This window comes from the organism of the source record quoted next, unplaced genomic scaffold, assembly GCF_019419815.1.
Source record: "Pyrus x bretschneideri cultivar Hongxiangsu unplaced genomic scaffold, Pyrus_bretschneideri_v1 Contig47, whole genome shotgun sequence".
NCBI classification, from domain to species: Eukaryota; Viridiplantae; Streptophyta; class Magnoliopsida; order Rosales; family Rosaceae; genus Pyrus; species Pyrus x bretschneideri.
This window is the reverse complement of record NW_025999784.1, coordinates 2,165,868-2,181,965: the sequence shown is the minus strand read 5'-3', so window position 1 is coordinate 2,181,965 and position 16,098 is coordinate 2,165,868. Positions and strand designations below refer to the sequence as shown.

Sequence of the window (16,098 nt, the reverse complement as noted above, 5' to 3'; positions counted from 1 at the left end):
TGCACTAAAACAAAATATTTCGGATAATTTTTTAATTATATAGAGAATTTCATTTTCCTTCGGTTAGTTATCTTATTTTCTAATAATTATACAATAATTTCTCATAAACAATGCTTGCTTAGGCGAAGCCAAATTATTTAGAGCGTATTTATGTGTGTCTTCTATGTATTCAAGTTTAAATATTTACTCTTAATTTAAATTATTTTAAAGTAAAATGAGAAAAACTCCTAACTACTTTCAACTTATAACAAAGAGTTGTGAGTGTTAACTACGCTGTTGTGCATGGGATCATAAACGATGATTAATCCTAAAATGTTGATTTCAAATATAAATGGAATTATCAGAATTCAGTGAACGTCTATTCTTTAAAATAAAAATAAAATTAAAATTAAAAAAACTATTTAAGGATGATAATTAATGTGCGATCGATATTATCCCCAGTAAAACGTACTGACATGTTATTGATATACATTTCTTTTCTTTTCTCTTTTAAAAATGATACTACTGGTGGCGAACCATGGCCACGATCAACTTTGATGTTTCACCAAACTCTCATTCTCGTAAATTATTCGTGCCACTTCGAAAAAAAAATTCGTGAGCTTGTCAAGTATTTATATTATAACATTTAAATTAGCAACACCAATCACACAATATTACTATCACGACGGAGAATAAGAATGCTTAAATGCAATAAATGTAGTGAGTGATGAATTACACTAGTAATTAGGATATTCTTCTTCAACTCACTAAATCTTCAAGTTCAAACTCTCCTACCTCACTTTAGCATTGATTAGTGTATCAAAATATATATAATAAATATAAAAAGAATTGCATTAGATTGTGCAAATATTTTGACGTGAAAGTTGCAAGTGGCCATCGACATGATATATTTTTTTTAGTCACAATCGTCCCCGCAATCAAGTTGAGGCAAGTCAAACCACTATTTGATTTGCAATTGGTTGATCAACGTTTACCTTGGACGCAATACATGGTACAGGTTGTGCGATTCCAGGGTGTCCTTCGCTAGATTGAGCTTATGCAGGGTGGCAAGGGTTCACCACTCTCACATGAGTCACAATGTAACGTGTACTTATTTATTTATATTATACTCTAAGTTCATGAGATATTGATATTTTATTCACTCATTATACATTGGATTAGCAACACAAATTTTACGGTGTTATTATCACACTAAAGAATAAGAACGCTTTGAAGGGAAATAACGTAATGAGTTACATTAAATCATGCAAATATTTGGAGATAAAAAAGAAACGGCCGTATTGGTCTCGTAACTTACACTGCTGTCGTTTCTAGCAACCAAAGCGTTTATTTCAAGTATTTCTTTTCTAATATTTGTTGGGACGCTCACAATAATCTTGGACCCAATTCATTGGAATACTTAAGCACCGCTATTATCAGCTCTGCACTTGACTACTCAGCGTCTACTATAGACACAATACATAGTACCAATCTGTGCGGTTCCAGGCGTCGTCGTTCAATTGAGATATGCAAGGCTGCGAGGAATTCAACTGCCCTTTATCGAGTTTTAGCAAATTGAATCATTAAAAAAAAAAAAAACTAATTAGGCCATTAACAAATACTAAGCAAAGAATTGACTTAAACAATCCATAATAACAAGAGAAACTGCCAAAATAAAAAGAGGAAAGTGTTATTCTTATATTTATTTTTACTTCTCACATATCTTTGTTAATTTTTTGTTATTGATCTTCTTCAATTCATTCGATTCGAAGGTCAAAAGTTGAGAGAGATGTGTGAGAAGTAAAAATGGGCGCATGATAAATAAAAATGGATGTATAAATAACGCTACCCTATAAAAAATAAAAACACTTAAAAGGGAAATAATGTGAAGAATTATATTAAATCATGCAAAAATTTGGAGATAAAAAATAAATAGATAGCCACATAGGCCTAGTAACCTACGTTGTTGTCGTTTCTAGAAACCAACCCTTCACTATCACGTCTTTATTTTTCAAGATTTGTCGGGAAGCTCACAATGATAATGGACCCGATTCATTTGAATGCCTAAACACCACCACTATTTGCTCTGCACCTAGCTACTCAGCGTCTGCCGTAGGCACAATACTTATTACCAAATTATGCGGTTCCAAGTGTCATCGCTTGATTGAGATATGCAGTGTGGCGAGGACTTTGATCGCCTTTTATCGAGTTTTAACTAATTGAATCATAACCTAACTGGTTCATTAAGGAACACCAAGCAAAGATTTCTTTTTTTTAAAAAAAACCCATAATAACAAATGAAATTGTCAAAATAAAAGCAGGAAAGTGATATTCACACATGTATTTTTATTTCTCACACATTCTTATTAATTTTTATCATTAATATTTTTTAATTCATTTAATCAGACGATTGAAAAATAAGAAAAATGTGTGAGAAGTAAAACTAGATATATATATATATATATATGTAGCACTATCCTAAAAAGAAACAAGATGCAGTGAATTGAACCCCACCTTTCTAAATTATCATGTACCAAAATTAAAAAATAATGCATGTATCTCAACATAAAAAAGTTGATAAAATCACTAGATCCACTACCTAATTGTCCAAACTAAACCCAATAATTAATTACCCCAAAACCCAATTAAACAGTCTTAATCACGGACAGAAAGAAAGAGAAAAATTCTTCGAGCCCAGCGTGTGAAGGAAAACAAAACCTTTTAATTAAATTAAAAGAAAAAGAAAAGTTAAAAAATTAAATTAAAGAATAATTACGATTACACCACCGAATGAAACACCACCGCTTTCGCTTTTTCTCTCTCCGACAGTGGAAATTCTAGGGAGAGAAACTCAGACCTTCTCTGTGGAGTCCTCTGAGTCCTCAAACCTTCATTTTTTTCAAAGATGGCGGGTTTAAGAATTTCTAGGGTTTTGTGACGAACCGATTAGTCCCAAATCTCGATGGAAATGCCCGGTAGGAGATCCAACTACACGCTTCTGAGCCAAGTTCCCGACGACCAAGCGGCGGCGTTTCATGAGACGGAGAGCAAGAACAACAAGGGGAAAGTCGACAGAGGGTTCGATTGGGAAACCGGAGCCGATTTCCGGGCGAATCAGCAAGCGAATCGGGCCGGCAACCCGTACTCGTCTGCCGGGTTGCAGAGGCAGTCGAGCGGCAGCAGCTTTGCCGAGAGCTCGATTTCCGGCGAGTACTACCCTCCGACCCTATCCACCGCCGCGGTCAGTGAGATCGACGGGTTCGGGTACGTGCCGGACGATGTGTTCAAGGTTAGTGGTGGAGGGGGTGAATTTCGAATGAAAGGTGTGGATGGAGCTGTTACGGCCACTGGTGGCGGCGGTTGTTCTTCTTCAAGGAAGAGCTGGGCTCAGCAGACTGAGGAGAGTTATCAGCTGCAGCTGGCTTTGGCTCTTCGGCTTTCATCGGAGGCTACATGCGCCGATGATCCTAACTTCTTGGATCCAGTGCCGGATGAATCGGCTTCCAGGACGTCCGGCTCTGTTGATGCCGTTTCGCATCGGTTTTGGGTAAGGTTTATTCTGCTTTCTATGGCCAATCGATATTGTTGAGGTGCTATGTTTCATCAGTTGCATGGTTTGCTGCCTTGCTTTGTTAATTGAATCGGTCTATATATATATATATATATATATATGCTTATTTGAGCTGAGTTCTTAGCTTATTGTGTGGAAAATGTTGTAGACTGCTTAATTATCAACGGAATGGCTGGAGCGATTTTGGGTTTTTTGTGAAGACATTATGCATTGCTCAATGGCATTTGAATTCATAAGCTGCATTATCTCATTGGCCTTCCAAACACCGGGTTTGAATTTATGCACGCCATTTTTGTCCCCAATCCTATCTGAATCCTATTGAAGAACTAACCTTTATCTCAAATATCCAATTATTGCATTCTTTCACATGCTTCACACCAAACAAGAAAAGAATGTTTCCGATTGATTAGATTTTGTTTACAATATAACGTATTGGTTGAGCAAGCAATTGATAACTGAACTGTGTATGACCTCAGGTTAACCACGTGGGCAGTGCTTACATTGTATGATGTATTCTATTTCTAAAAAAAAAGTTGTTATGAAAACTGCTTGATCCTATGTCAGATTGCATCTCCGTTTATGAGAGAACATCACTAAAGCAAAACTGATCTACTAGAGTCACAAAACTGTTATGAAATAGAAGATAATTGGTAATGAATTTGGTAATATGCTGCATATTTTGGTCTGACCTTACAGTAACTAGGAAACTAATAAGTTCCTGTTGAGGCTGCCAATGAATCGGGATTCACACAGTAAAATCAGTTGTCATTGAAGTTAGGTTAATGTAATAGCTATAATTGTAGTATAGTAATATGTATACGTGTACATAGGTAGGGATGGAGGAGTTTTCTCTTGTAACTGTTGATTTTTCTTGAGAAGACTCTTGTAACTGTTGATTAAGGGAAATGATGTTATGAGAATATTACAATTTACATGTCAGATATCTAACAAGAGATAATTTATTCCATTTTCTTTCTTCCCAACCCAAAATTTTTCAGAAGGCTAATGGAGTTTAAGAATTGCTTTTAAACAACACTGTTCGTACAAATGGTTTGTGTTTTGTGGTGATAACTGTATTAATCCTTTCCTATTGATATGATGTGCAACAGGTGAATGGCTGTCTGTCATACTTTGACAAAGTGCCTGATGGATTTTACCTAATTCATGGGATAGATCAGTATGTATGGACTGTGTGCACTGATCTGCAAGAAAATGGTCGTATACCATCAATTGAATCATTAAGGTCTGTTGATCCTGGCATTGGTTCTAGCATTGAAGTGGTTTTAATTGATAAACGTAGTGATCCCAGTCTAAAGGAGCTTCAAAATAGGGTTTTAACCATTTCCTGTACTTGCATAAATACAAAAGAGATTGTAGATCAGCTGGCAAAGCTTGTGTGCAGTCGCATGGGGTAAGTCTTCTGAATCTTCTGTCCATTTCTTTCTAGGATATCTATGTCTTCCATTCATATGTAACTGAATTTTATTGCTATCACAAGGGGTTCCTCTTCCGTAGGAGAGGATGAAATTTTTTCCATATGGAGGGAGAGCAGCGATGATCTGAAAGATTGCTTAGGATCTGTAGTTGTTCCAATAGGCAGCCTTTCTGTTGGCTTATGTAGACATCGTGCCTTATTATTCAAAGTAAGGCTCCTATATAATTTGATGTATTTACTTTCCTTGAAAGAAGTGTATTTAGCTTGGTAATTGTTTATTTGATAATAAATAAACAAAATTTGTTGTATTTTCTTCTTGTTAGTAATATGAAGTATTCTGCTTCTGGTTTGAAGGCTTAGTTTGATAAAGAACACGGAAATTTAACCTTGACATATATACTAGTGGCAATCTTTGTCTGTTAACTACTGTTCTTCTGATCCATAAGTTAATATTATTCTTTGTTCATTTGAGAACAGTATTATACTAACAAGCTACATGTCTATCTTTGAAGGTTCTAGCTGACACAATTGATTTACCTTGTCGAATTGCCAAAGGCTGTCAATATTGTTCAAGGGATGATGCCTCCTCTTGTCTTGTCCGGTTTGGGTTGGACAGGTATGCTATTTTTTTATCTATTGTCTCTATCAATAGTTTGAATTAGCAACGCAGTTTACTTTTAGAACTGCCTGGTGCATAAGCAAAATTATTCAAGTTACGCTTCAGTAAAAAGTTATTCATCATATTTGTATCTGTTTGAATTTCTTTGTCTATGCCTTTAGTTTTCTGTCCTTCGTCAGCCGTTGCCACCTTCCTGAACAAGACCGAGCTTTTCCCCCTTTGTGTTCAAAAAATTATATAGGAAAACGAGCATGGTCAAATTAGAGTTAGAGAGAATATTTCTCTATTTGGAGAATCAAGTGTGTCCCAAATTTCATTTCCATGTTATCAAACTGGTGGAAACATCTGATATGGCGTATTTGTTTCACTTCAGGGAGTATTTAGTCGATTTGATTGGAATTCCAGGCTACTTGCACGACCCTGATTCCTTGCTCAATGGCCCATCATCCATCTCAATTTCTTCACCACTGCGCTTTCCAAGACTAAAACCAGTTGAACCTACCATTGATTTCAGGTTACTGGCTAAACAGTATTTCTCAGACTGTCAATCGCTTAATCTTGTGTTTGATGAAGCTCCTGCAGGTAATTCTTTGATTGTCAAAGCCATGATATATAGTATATATTTACAAAAAAAAAAAAAAAAAAACACAGAAATGCTGATAATGTATATAGAATTGGTGTTGTATGAACAATTTATTAATATGATCAATTGTTGATTTGTTTTATGACAATTTTTCTTGAATAAATACAATTAGATATAGACATAATTATAGGATGCAGGTACAGTATGGTGCAGAACTGAAGATACATTGATGCCTAAATCCTAAAAGAAAAGTTATGGTTGGATGCATTATTTATATTATGATTACAATTGGAGTACCTGTTATAAAATATGCAAATACACTTGTGTCCATCTCTATATCCATACACACATCCATTCACATTTTGAGACATACATTTAATAAATCTATGCTACAGGCTCTTACACAATAAATAATCTTATTTATTCTAAATTTTAGTTGCCTGAAAGTAATGCAAGGGCGCCTTCCCTAGAACTTGCTACATACAAGAACTTTGTATGACACCCTCTGCACTGAAGTAGTACATCAAAAGGATTAGTATGGTGGCTTCATTTAGTTTGACCTCTTTTAACTCTTTTTTACTGATTCTTTGGGGTTAGGATAGATGCATGTGAATGTCAGATAACTGCAGATGGTTTTGAGATTTTTAGAATGCAAAATTGAATGTTTATGATCTAGTAGCAAATTAAAGAGCTTTATTTTCTGTTATACCTTTGCACACGGTTCAAGTAATGGTTGTGCCGATTAGGCTTGCATTGGGGTCGTATAAATTGGCAGTTATCTATTAACGTGACTCCAAATTTCCTCGTCTGTTTACCCTTGGCATATAGAGTTCTAGCATTAACTATGTTGTGATTATGTTTACATTGAACTGTAAATAAGTATTCATCAACAGCTCTTTTGGACTTTCATTATCCCGTTAAGCCTGTAGCTATAATTCTAAGTTATAACTATTTTATGGTCTTGTCTATATTTTGTCATGTAAATTAGCATTCATCTGTCATGTTGATTGTAGTTCACCCATGGTGTTTTCTCTCATCACAGGAAGTGCTGTTGAAGAGGACAATATGTATCCTAAACACTTTGATAGGAAGAGTACAGAGGGGAAAAACCTAATTTCAAGTCTCAGTGGTGACACCTCTGCACATGCCAAAATTCCCCGGACAAGTGGTGATGATAGAAATCCCCAGTTGTTTAATCCTCTTCAAAATATTTTGCACACACCACCCGTGGTAAATGATCCAATCCCTCTAAAGTGTATGCCACATGTAGGGCATAGAGATGGTCCAAGGGTGGATACAATTACAGACTCAAGGTTTGTTGAGGGTGTTCAACTGGTTCCTAGTAAACCAAGTAGAGAGCTCGGGTTCGATATAGAGGATTTGGACATCCCATGGAGTGATCTCATTATAAAAGAGAGAATCGGTGCAGGTATAAGTAATATTATGAACATGAAGAGCTCATATGCCCTTGATGTACTTAATGCATTTCATAAAAGTTAGTTTGAGGCTGTAAAAAATAACATTGCACATTTGCAGGTTCTTTTGGAACTGTTCATCGCGCTGATTGGCATGGCTCTGTAAGTACCTAATCTATTTACACTCTGCCCTCATTACTTCTGAGATAACCATTTATTCATAATACTGATAAAACGTTGTACATTGAAGGATGTTGCTGTGAAGATTCTAATGGAACAAGATTTTCATGCCGAACGCTTTAAAGAATTTTTGAGTGAGGTACATGATGGCAGAACATTTGGACGCATTGAGATTTTTAAGTACATAATTTCCTTGTACTTTCTTTGTCTTGAATTTGAGATAAGCTTCACGTCTTTTGTCTGCTAGGTTACTATAATGAAGCGCCTGCGACATCCAAACATTGTTCTCTTTATGGGTGCAGTTACCAAACCTCCAAACTTGTCCATAGTCACAGAATATTTATCAAGGTTTTTGTAATGTCCTCTTTTTGCACCCCTGCCCACTCTGCCACCCCCACAAATAGGAACTTTCATATGTATTAGACATTTATACCATGTCAACAAATTGTTTAAAGATCTGAATTGTCGGCTGTTAATTGCAGAGGTAGCTTGTATAGGCTTTTGCATAAAGCTGGTGCAAAGGAGACATTGGATGAGAGGCGTCGCTTGAGTATGGCTTATGATGTGGTGAGTATATGAAGACTACCTGTTCTTCTGTCGCCTCTTATTCTTCTTTTTCAGTTTTTATATTTTAGTTTCTATTCATTGTGTTCTTGTACATGATCTGAAATTTTTCACAGGCAAAGGGAATGAATTATCTTCATAGACGCAAACCTCCCATTGTTCATCGTGATTTAAAATCTCCAAATCTGTTGGTGGACAAAAAATATACAGTGAAGGTGAGGATCCCCTACAGCATTTAGTTTGCTTATGCTTTGAGCGTTTGGAATGGACCATCAATTTTTATTTAATTGGTTTCTGAGCATGGTGAATGATCAAACTGCTGCATGATACAGGAGTTTAAGTTTTGCTGCCATGTGCTCGACTTTAAGCACTTTTATGCGTTTGAAAATGAACATGACTTAGTGCGCCAGCATTTGTTTACTTACTGCATCATTTATATCATTTTTCATGCCTGTTTTGTGGTTTAGGTTTGCGACTTTGGTCTTTCCCGTTTGAAGGCAAACACCTTCCTCTCCTCAAAATCAGCTGCCGGGACTGTAAGTTTTATTTTAAATTAGACAAACAACCTGGAAGTTACAATTTTATGGTGGCTTTGCTGGAAATTGAAAATTCTTCTCTATTTTCTTTAGCCTGAATGGATGGCACCAGAAGTCCTGCGTGATGAACCATCAAATGAGAAGTCAGATGTTTACAGTTTTGGTGTAATATTGTGGGAACTCGCAACAATGCAACAGCCATGGGGTAATTTAAACCCAGCACAGGTTTGTGTTATGGTGATTATGCTCTTGTGGGTTAGTAAAATGGAAATAGGGATTATCTTTAGACCTGACGACTGTGAAAATGTCATGATGATATATAGCCTTTCTATTCTATGTTGCGTAGGTTGTCGCAGCTGTTGGGTTTAAAAACAAAAGGCTTGAGATTCCACGTGATTTGAATCCTAATGTGGCAGCTATAATTGAGGCTTGTTGGGCCAAGTGAGTTTGAGACACTAATTCAATATTTTAAACTGAGTTCTGTATACAAATTTCCCCGTTTTCTCTAATAACAAATTCATGCTGCAGCGAACCCTGGAAACGGCCTTCATTTGCTAGTATCATGGATTCTTTGACGCCGTTGATCAAAGCTCCCGTCACTCAACCTAGTCGTGCGGATATGCCATTACTTACCTGAATGGGAACGAGTCTTATTCATGCACATAATACAGCATTCGTTAGAGAATTGATGTGTGGCGTGGATGCATGCTGTTCATAGTCTCGGGTATGGCCATTACCTTCAATATGTATTCTTAGTTTTGGTTTGTGGTCAATTTCCTGTACATTGAACTTGTATGCATAAATGTCTGATGCGTGTTCTATATCAACCGGTTGCAGAGCCATTGTACATTTCTTCTCTTATCGCCAATTAAGCATTTTGATTCGTTAACCTAATGAAGGAAACTATGAGTGCCAACAGTGTCTGCATTGCCGTCTCTTCTCTTCTCACAGAAGTCTACCAAAAACCGTTCTGTCTCCTCGTCTCGGGAAAGTTGTATAATTTCTATTTCGTAATTTTGTAAAAGAGCGTTACTAGAATCGACTACATCCTTCCCAGCATGGTTTGTCCTTGCCTTTACAAAATGTGAAAGCTAGTCATTCAGTTAGAAGCTGGTTTCTGCTGTTGCCCCACTAGTGAAATTGAAGAAAACGAAATTACAAAGTGCCCCAAGTGCACAAATCTGTTAGGAGGCACGCCTCTGTAGCGATCCAGTCGTCGACAAATTACTATCTTTTTTTCCCTCCTCTTCTCAATGTTTTAATGTTTCGGTCACCCTTGTGTTACATTTGGATTGCAGATCTTGTTCTTATGTCAAAGTTAACCGATAAGAGATGGGTATCGGAAAGCCGGCAAGTTTTAGAGAGATTTTCCGGTATGGTAATGCCGCCGATGATGACAAGCAGAGAAATCGGCAGCAAAGCTTTTCTTCTGTAATTTGCATTCCGAACCAATAAACATCATGCGATGCGTTTTTAATTCTTTTTTAGCTTTGATTAGACTTAAAGCAGACCAAAAAAGTCTGCAAATGGAATCCACTTGGTCAATTTATTAATTAAATGTAGGGTGTTACATTATTATGTTTAAGCTTCCTTTGCTTTTGCTTGTTGAATTATGTGATGTATTCGATGTACCTGACCAAAGTATTATTATGAAATTCGACCCCCCTTTTGTCTTTTTGTAAATTAAATTTTAGTCAATTGAATTTACCATTTTAACCAGCTTGTAAGTTTCAGCCTGAGCTGCCTTTGCATGTAGAGGTGACAAATTAAACCATTGAGTTGTATGGAGACATATTTAGCTTAATTTTACTTCTTACGTGGACCACAAAAAATTTTGTTTCTTCTTTTAAGAAATGGTGACTTATCTATTTAAACTCAATCTTATATCCAGGCCAGGCCCTACTTTTTAAATTGATCAAGTGTATTAGCATTTCTAAATAGTCATAATGTGTTGTATGATTATTACGGTTTAAGTGATATTTCTCTTTACTTATAAGTAGAAAATCTTTGGTTCGAATTTTGTAAATAACAAGTCTCATAATAATTATTATCTCTCATTCTTGTATTAGTAAAAAAAAGGTTTTATATCCTCACTCCCTTTACTATATAAAAAGAGGTGTTTTATGTAAAAAACAATATTAAGCAAAAAATATTTTGAAAGCTCTAGTTAGTTAACCACATGACTCCCAAACTCTTAACCAAAAAAAAAAAAAAAAAAGACTCCCAAACTAATTACATTAAAATAAGTAACTTACACCCATTTATTGGTCAAATACCTATGAGTGGTGCTATCTATACATCTCTCTCAATTTTTAAACGTTGGATTGAATTAAGGAATCAAAGGAAGGAAATTAACATAATTTGTTTCCTCTACAAGTCTTTTTTTTTTTTTTTTAATTTGTTTTCTTGGTCACTTAGTATTAGGGTTATTAATATTCCTCTTCACTTGTAACCGAGAAGTTGTTGTAGGTTGATTTTCGCTAAACGTGAATTTGAACTACATTATTATGATTATCACAGTATGAAGCTTAGGTCCCAAACCTTAGATAATATTGTTTGTTTAAAAAAAATTATTTGTTTTGTTTACAAACATGGTGACGAAGCATAAATAGTCTCCGTGTCTTTAAATCAATCAATAGGACGTCGAAACGCTATCACTCGTAGGGGTGGAAAAAATTCCCGAAAATCCCGAACCGAACCGAAAAAATCCCGATCCCAAACCAAAAATTTCCCAAACCGAAATTCCCGAAATTTTCGGGATGCTATCCCGAACCAATCCCAAAATTTTGGTATGGGATTTGGGATTGGCTTCTCGATATTTCGGGAATCCCATACCAAACCGAAAATATATAATATTAATTATTATATATATATTTATACATATATATATTATTCTTTTATAATTGATGCTAGTAGTTTCTAATTCATGCTCAGCAACCTAGAATGCCCTACACCTTGCATATTTTTCATGTTCTGTTTGATATTCATGTGGATTTTATTATTGCTGCTGCCATGGCTGATGATTTCAGAAGGCTTGATTCTTTTGTCTCTCAACAGATTGCAAAAAGAGTTTAATTAATTTGAATTTTGACTATGATAAAAAGAGTCAAGCATGCCAGTGTTCAATTAAATGGTAGTGTGAATGAAATGAAATTCCTAGTTCATAAATGTGTTCTTGAATTATATATTTGAAGAACAATTCATAATTTCATATTTCAATTTGGGATTCCCGATTTGTCCCAAAATCCCGAAAATATTTCGGGATTCCCGAAAATTTGGTTTGGGATTGGTCTTCAAATTCCCGTCCCGAAAAATTTCGGTTTGGGATTCGGGATACTAGTTTCGGTATGGTATCCCATACCGAACCACCCCTCACTCGTCTCGCAAATCTAACCCTGATCAAATCCCGCATCCTGATTGGTCCTCCCCGCTCCCTTCATCCCCAAGTATTACACAGCGACCCACCATATCATTTTCAAAAATATATACCAAACCCCACCAAAGATGCACGCACGCGGCACGCGGTCCGGACAAAATATCTCAAGCCCACTGGGCCCCCTCTGGAACAGAACGTCCATAACTGATTTTCAAAACAAGCGTTGCTCCCCGGAAACTTCCTCCCCCACCCCCCTTCCCTTTCTCTCCCCCTCTCTCTCTCACTAGGTCGGTGCTGAAACGCTCTCAAATTGCAGGGAGCCCCACATGGATCGGAGGTGGGATGACCGAGAAGATGACTGCGACAGTAAAAAAACCTCCACCGCCTTTGACCGCTCTCTCAGGAATTTTACCGAACACCTAGTCGGCGTAACTATTCGACCCCCTTATATGCCCACTCCCACGCTCCCCGAACCCCCCATTTTCACCCACTCACCAGAACCCACCTCTCTCTCTCTCTCTCTCTCTCTCTCTCTCACCCAGTTCACTGCCATTGACAAAGAGTGAGAATTTCGTTCCATGGACCCAAAAGACGAGAGCCACCCAAATTCTCCGCCAATTTCAGTTGGATTCGACCCGGAATCAATTGGGTTGTCGGCATTTCGATCGGAAATGCCGGAATCGTTAATGGGTTCTCAGTTGATTCCTTCGTCCACTTCTCCTCTGATGGAATTCGAAGCCTTCTGTTCTGTAAACCCATTGGGTGCTTTCGACTTCACTGAAAGTGTTTCAATTCCGACGTCGTCTATGGGCGGCGGCGATGCGGAGGACGTGGTTGCTCCGCCGCGGCCTCTGGAATGTCTGCAGGGCACTCCGGTGCCTCCGTTTCTGTCCAAGACTTTCGATTTGGTAGAGGACCCATCGCTCGACCCGATCATATCGTGGGGCTCCAGCGGCGGCAGCTTCGTGGTGTGGGACCCATTGGAGTTTTCCAGGCTCATCTTGCCGAGGAACTTCAAGCACAACAATTTCTCAAGTTTTGTGCGGCAGCTTAATACTTATGTGGGTATCTTGCAGTAGCACAACCTGTATTGGCTGCTATGATCTGTCTGTAAATTTTTTGTTTGTTTTTTGTTCTTTAATTCTTTTGTTTTTTTTTTCTCTGTGTTTAAATCTGTTGTTTGTTGTCTGAATTGGGTTTGATGAGGTTAATTTTGTATAGCTGTAACCGAGGCGATTAGTATTTGTATTAAGCTCGCGATGTAAGACTCTGTAGGAGTTGGTGTTGTATTCTTAACTCCCAATTTGTTGTATGTGTAGAGATTCTTATGTAATTTACCAAAATGAAATAATAAAAGGATTCATTCCATGGAATTCTTGACGATTTTATTATCGTTTTCCAATAGTTTACGCAGGTGAGTGAAAGAATGAATTACTGCTTTTATTGTTCTTGATGATGGTGATGATGGTTGATGATGATTGTTTATGATGATGATGATTATGATGATGGTTTAGGATAATGGTGATGATGTTGTTGTTGTTGATAATGATAATGGTTTCTGTGGTTCTACCTTAACCGGCATGTAATCATCTCTCGGGATAGTATAACATGCTTGTAAGGATTGTCTTTATCATGAAACTTAGTATAGTGAAGGTAATGGAAATGGTAGAGGTGTTTATGCTAGAGGGCGTTTTTTTATTGATTTTGTAGTTAGGATCGTCCTCCGAGAAAAACATCTTCCCCTCTGACTATGTACTGGAGAGGGGAGTTCATCTTCTGCAGGTAGACGTCAGGTTCCTTTTGAAACATGTTACTGCAAAAGATTTTAAGATCTCCATATGTTATCATCTCAACTGTTCCCCTTCCCCTACCACTGCTTGTTAATGCGGATTGTATTGCGAGGTTCAGCTGTTCATATGCATGAAAGTTGATGGCTTTCCATTTTCTTCTGTGATAATTTGTTTACTACTTAAATAATCATATCTGTCTTTTGAATTTGATTTCTGTACCGTTGCTTTCCCATTCATTCTTGAATTATTTTGGGTATTGTATTCAGGGGTTTCGCAAGGTTGACCCAGATAAGTGGGAGTTTGCGAACGAAGCTTTTCAGAGGGGCCAAAGACATTTGTTGAAGAGGATCCAGAGACGCAAGTCACCTCAGTCTCTCCAAATCGGGAGCTTTATCGGGCCTTCCGCGGAAGAAGGAAAATCTGGAGTGGAAGGTGAGATAGAGATGTTGCGGAAGGAGAGGAGTGTGTTAATGCAGGAGTTGGTTGAATTGCAGCAGCAGCACCGGGGCACAGTTGACCATATGAAGGTAGTGAATCAGAGGCTTCAGTCAGCAGAGAAGAGACAGAAGCAGATGTTTTCTTTCTTGGCCAAGATGCTTCAGAACCCGGCATTCGTAGCCCAACTTCAAATAAAAACGGGAAAGGAAGATATAGGCCCTTCAAGGGTAAGGCGGAAATTTGTTAAGCATCAGCAGCATGAACTCGGTAAATCAGATGCCGATATGGAAGGCCAGATTGTGAAGTACCAGCCTGCTTGGAGAAACCGAACCACATCCTCCACAGCCCTGGATTCGAATCCAGTTCCTTTTGAACAATCTCCTGATCATCTTTCACAAGTTATGACAGGAAAACTGGATTTAGGTTCAGTAAGCACGCCATTCCAATTTGCGGATCCTGCACTAGATGAATTAGCAGCAACACAAGGATTTCTCAAAACACCAGAGCAAGAGGGTGAAGGGGCATCAAGCATGGCAACTGAAGATCCTTTTTTCAAAGGGAAGAGTGTTCTGAGCCCACAACAAGAGGCTAATCCGGAGTGTTATGTCTCTTTCCAGGAGGATTTGGCGAATGAAAGGACTTTTCTGGAACTCTTTTCTCCAGGGATGGAGAGCATGATCAAACAAGAAGACATATGGAGCATGGGTTTTGGTGTCAGTGCTGGTATGTCAAGTTCTAGCCATGAGTTATGGGGTAATCCGGTCAACTATGATGTGCCAGAGATGGGAGTCACGGGCGGATTGTTAGATGTCTGGGATATCGGTCCCCTGCAAGAAGCAGGAGGCTCAGGCATTGATAAGTCTCCAGCCCATGATTCTGCATTTGATGAGCCCGAGAGTTCAGCTGGCCAGCCGAAAGAAGATGCATCTAAAACTACTGATCCATAGGGCTGCATTAGCTGCCCTTTCGGATCCTAGTCATTCTCAGTTGCAGGGGTCTATTATATGGACAATTATGAATGATTATATTAATTTGATATCAAAGTTTCATTCTTTCTTTATTATCCGCTTTTATTTCTTAATCTTCGATTTCCACTGTGACATTTGGTTGTTTTCGTAACTGTACTCGTTCATTTCATAAGTTGCATTCCTTCTAGTTCTACGCTACATTGATCTCGTAGTTCTGTCGCTAACAGATAACTTTGAGCCATGAAAATGCAGGTCTTTATCCTCTCGAAGCGCAGCTCACTTCTATCGGAACGTGGCATGAGTATCGGATTGCCCATTCGAGCTCGTGGAAGTCCAGAAAGAAGTTTTAACAGGTACAGAAATTAGGTCAGTCTCTTAAATTTATTCTTTTTGTTGGTCTGACAACTTTTAGCGGCACAAATTTGACTTCAATCTTTTCGACTTCATTTCTCCAGTTGGGGGTATGAATATAAGTACCGAAGAAGCATTGTGGTGTGCGTCAGTGAAGAGGTGCTTTGAACTGCTAGCCTTTCTGAACTTACCTTCTACCTTTCGTACACCGATTTGGAGCCAACCGATTTGGAGCCAACCGATTTGGAGCGCGCATGGCTCCGACTGCCGTTGTTTATTATTTCGAGGAAAGC

At 37.9% G+C, this 16,098-nt stretch overlaps 2 protein-coding genes across 6 annotated transcripts; both read left to right on the top strand.

Annotated features, from left to right (window-relative positions):
* Nucleotides 1-2,766: 2,766 nt before the first annotated feature.
* Nucleotides 2,767-10,565, top strand: LOC103955172 (serine/threonine-protein kinase CTR1). 3 transcript variants are annotated; one of them, XM_009367050.3, is made up of 17 exons: nucleotides 2,767-3,526; nucleotides 4,660-4,961; nucleotides 5,049-5,193; nucleotides 5,498-5,601; nucleotides 5,978-6,186; nucleotides 7,230-7,355; nucleotides 7,458-7,616; nucleotides 7,724-7,764; nucleotides 7,853-7,921; nucleotides 8,030-8,130; nucleotides 8,265-8,349; nucleotides 8,463-8,561; nucleotides 8,814-8,882; nucleotides 8,976-9,107; nucleotides 9,229-9,323; nucleotides 9,411-9,606; nucleotides 9,720-10,565. In XM_009367050.3, the coding sequence occupies exons 1-16, from the start codon at nucleotides 2,942-2,944 to the stop codon at nucleotides 9,517-9,519; spliced, it is 2,430 nt and encodes an 809-aa protein (XP_009365325.1). In that variant the 5' UTR covers nucleotides 2,767-2,941; the 3' UTR covers nucleotides 9,520-9,606; nucleotides 9,720-10,565. The 3 variants fall into 3 exon arrangements, with proteins under 3 accessions (XP_009365325.1, XP_048423871.1, XP_009365324.1); XM_048567914.1 differs by having other exon boundaries at nucleotides 7,230-7,616; nucleotides 10,181-10,565; XM_009367049.3 differs by having other exon boundaries at nucleotides 7,230-7,616.
* A 1,973-nt stretch (nucleotides 10,566-12,538) lies between these two features.
* LOC103955174 (heat stress transcription factor A-3) lies at nucleotides 12,539-16,065 on the top strand. 3 transcript variants are annotated; one of them, XM_048567911.1, is made up of 4 exons: nucleotides 12,539-13,319; nucleotides 14,315-15,209; nucleotides 15,707-15,807; nucleotides 15,910-16,065. In XM_048567911.1, exons 1-3 carry the CDS (start codon nucleotides 12,837-12,839, stop codon nucleotides 15,802-15,804), a joined length of 1,476 nt encoding a protein of 491 aa, XP_048423868.1. In that variant the 5' UTR covers nucleotides 12,539-12,836; the 3' UTR covers nucleotides 15,805-15,807; nucleotides 15,910-16,065. The 3 variants fall into 3 exon arrangements, with proteins under 3 accessions (XP_048423868.1, XP_048423870.1, XP_009365328.1); XM_048567913.1 differs by having other exon boundaries at nucleotides 15,707-15,820; XM_009367053.3 differs by lacking the exons at nucleotides 15,707-15,807; nucleotides 15,910-16,065 and having other exon boundaries at nucleotides 14,315-15,541.
* Nucleotides 16,066-16,098: the final 33 nt, after the last annotated feature.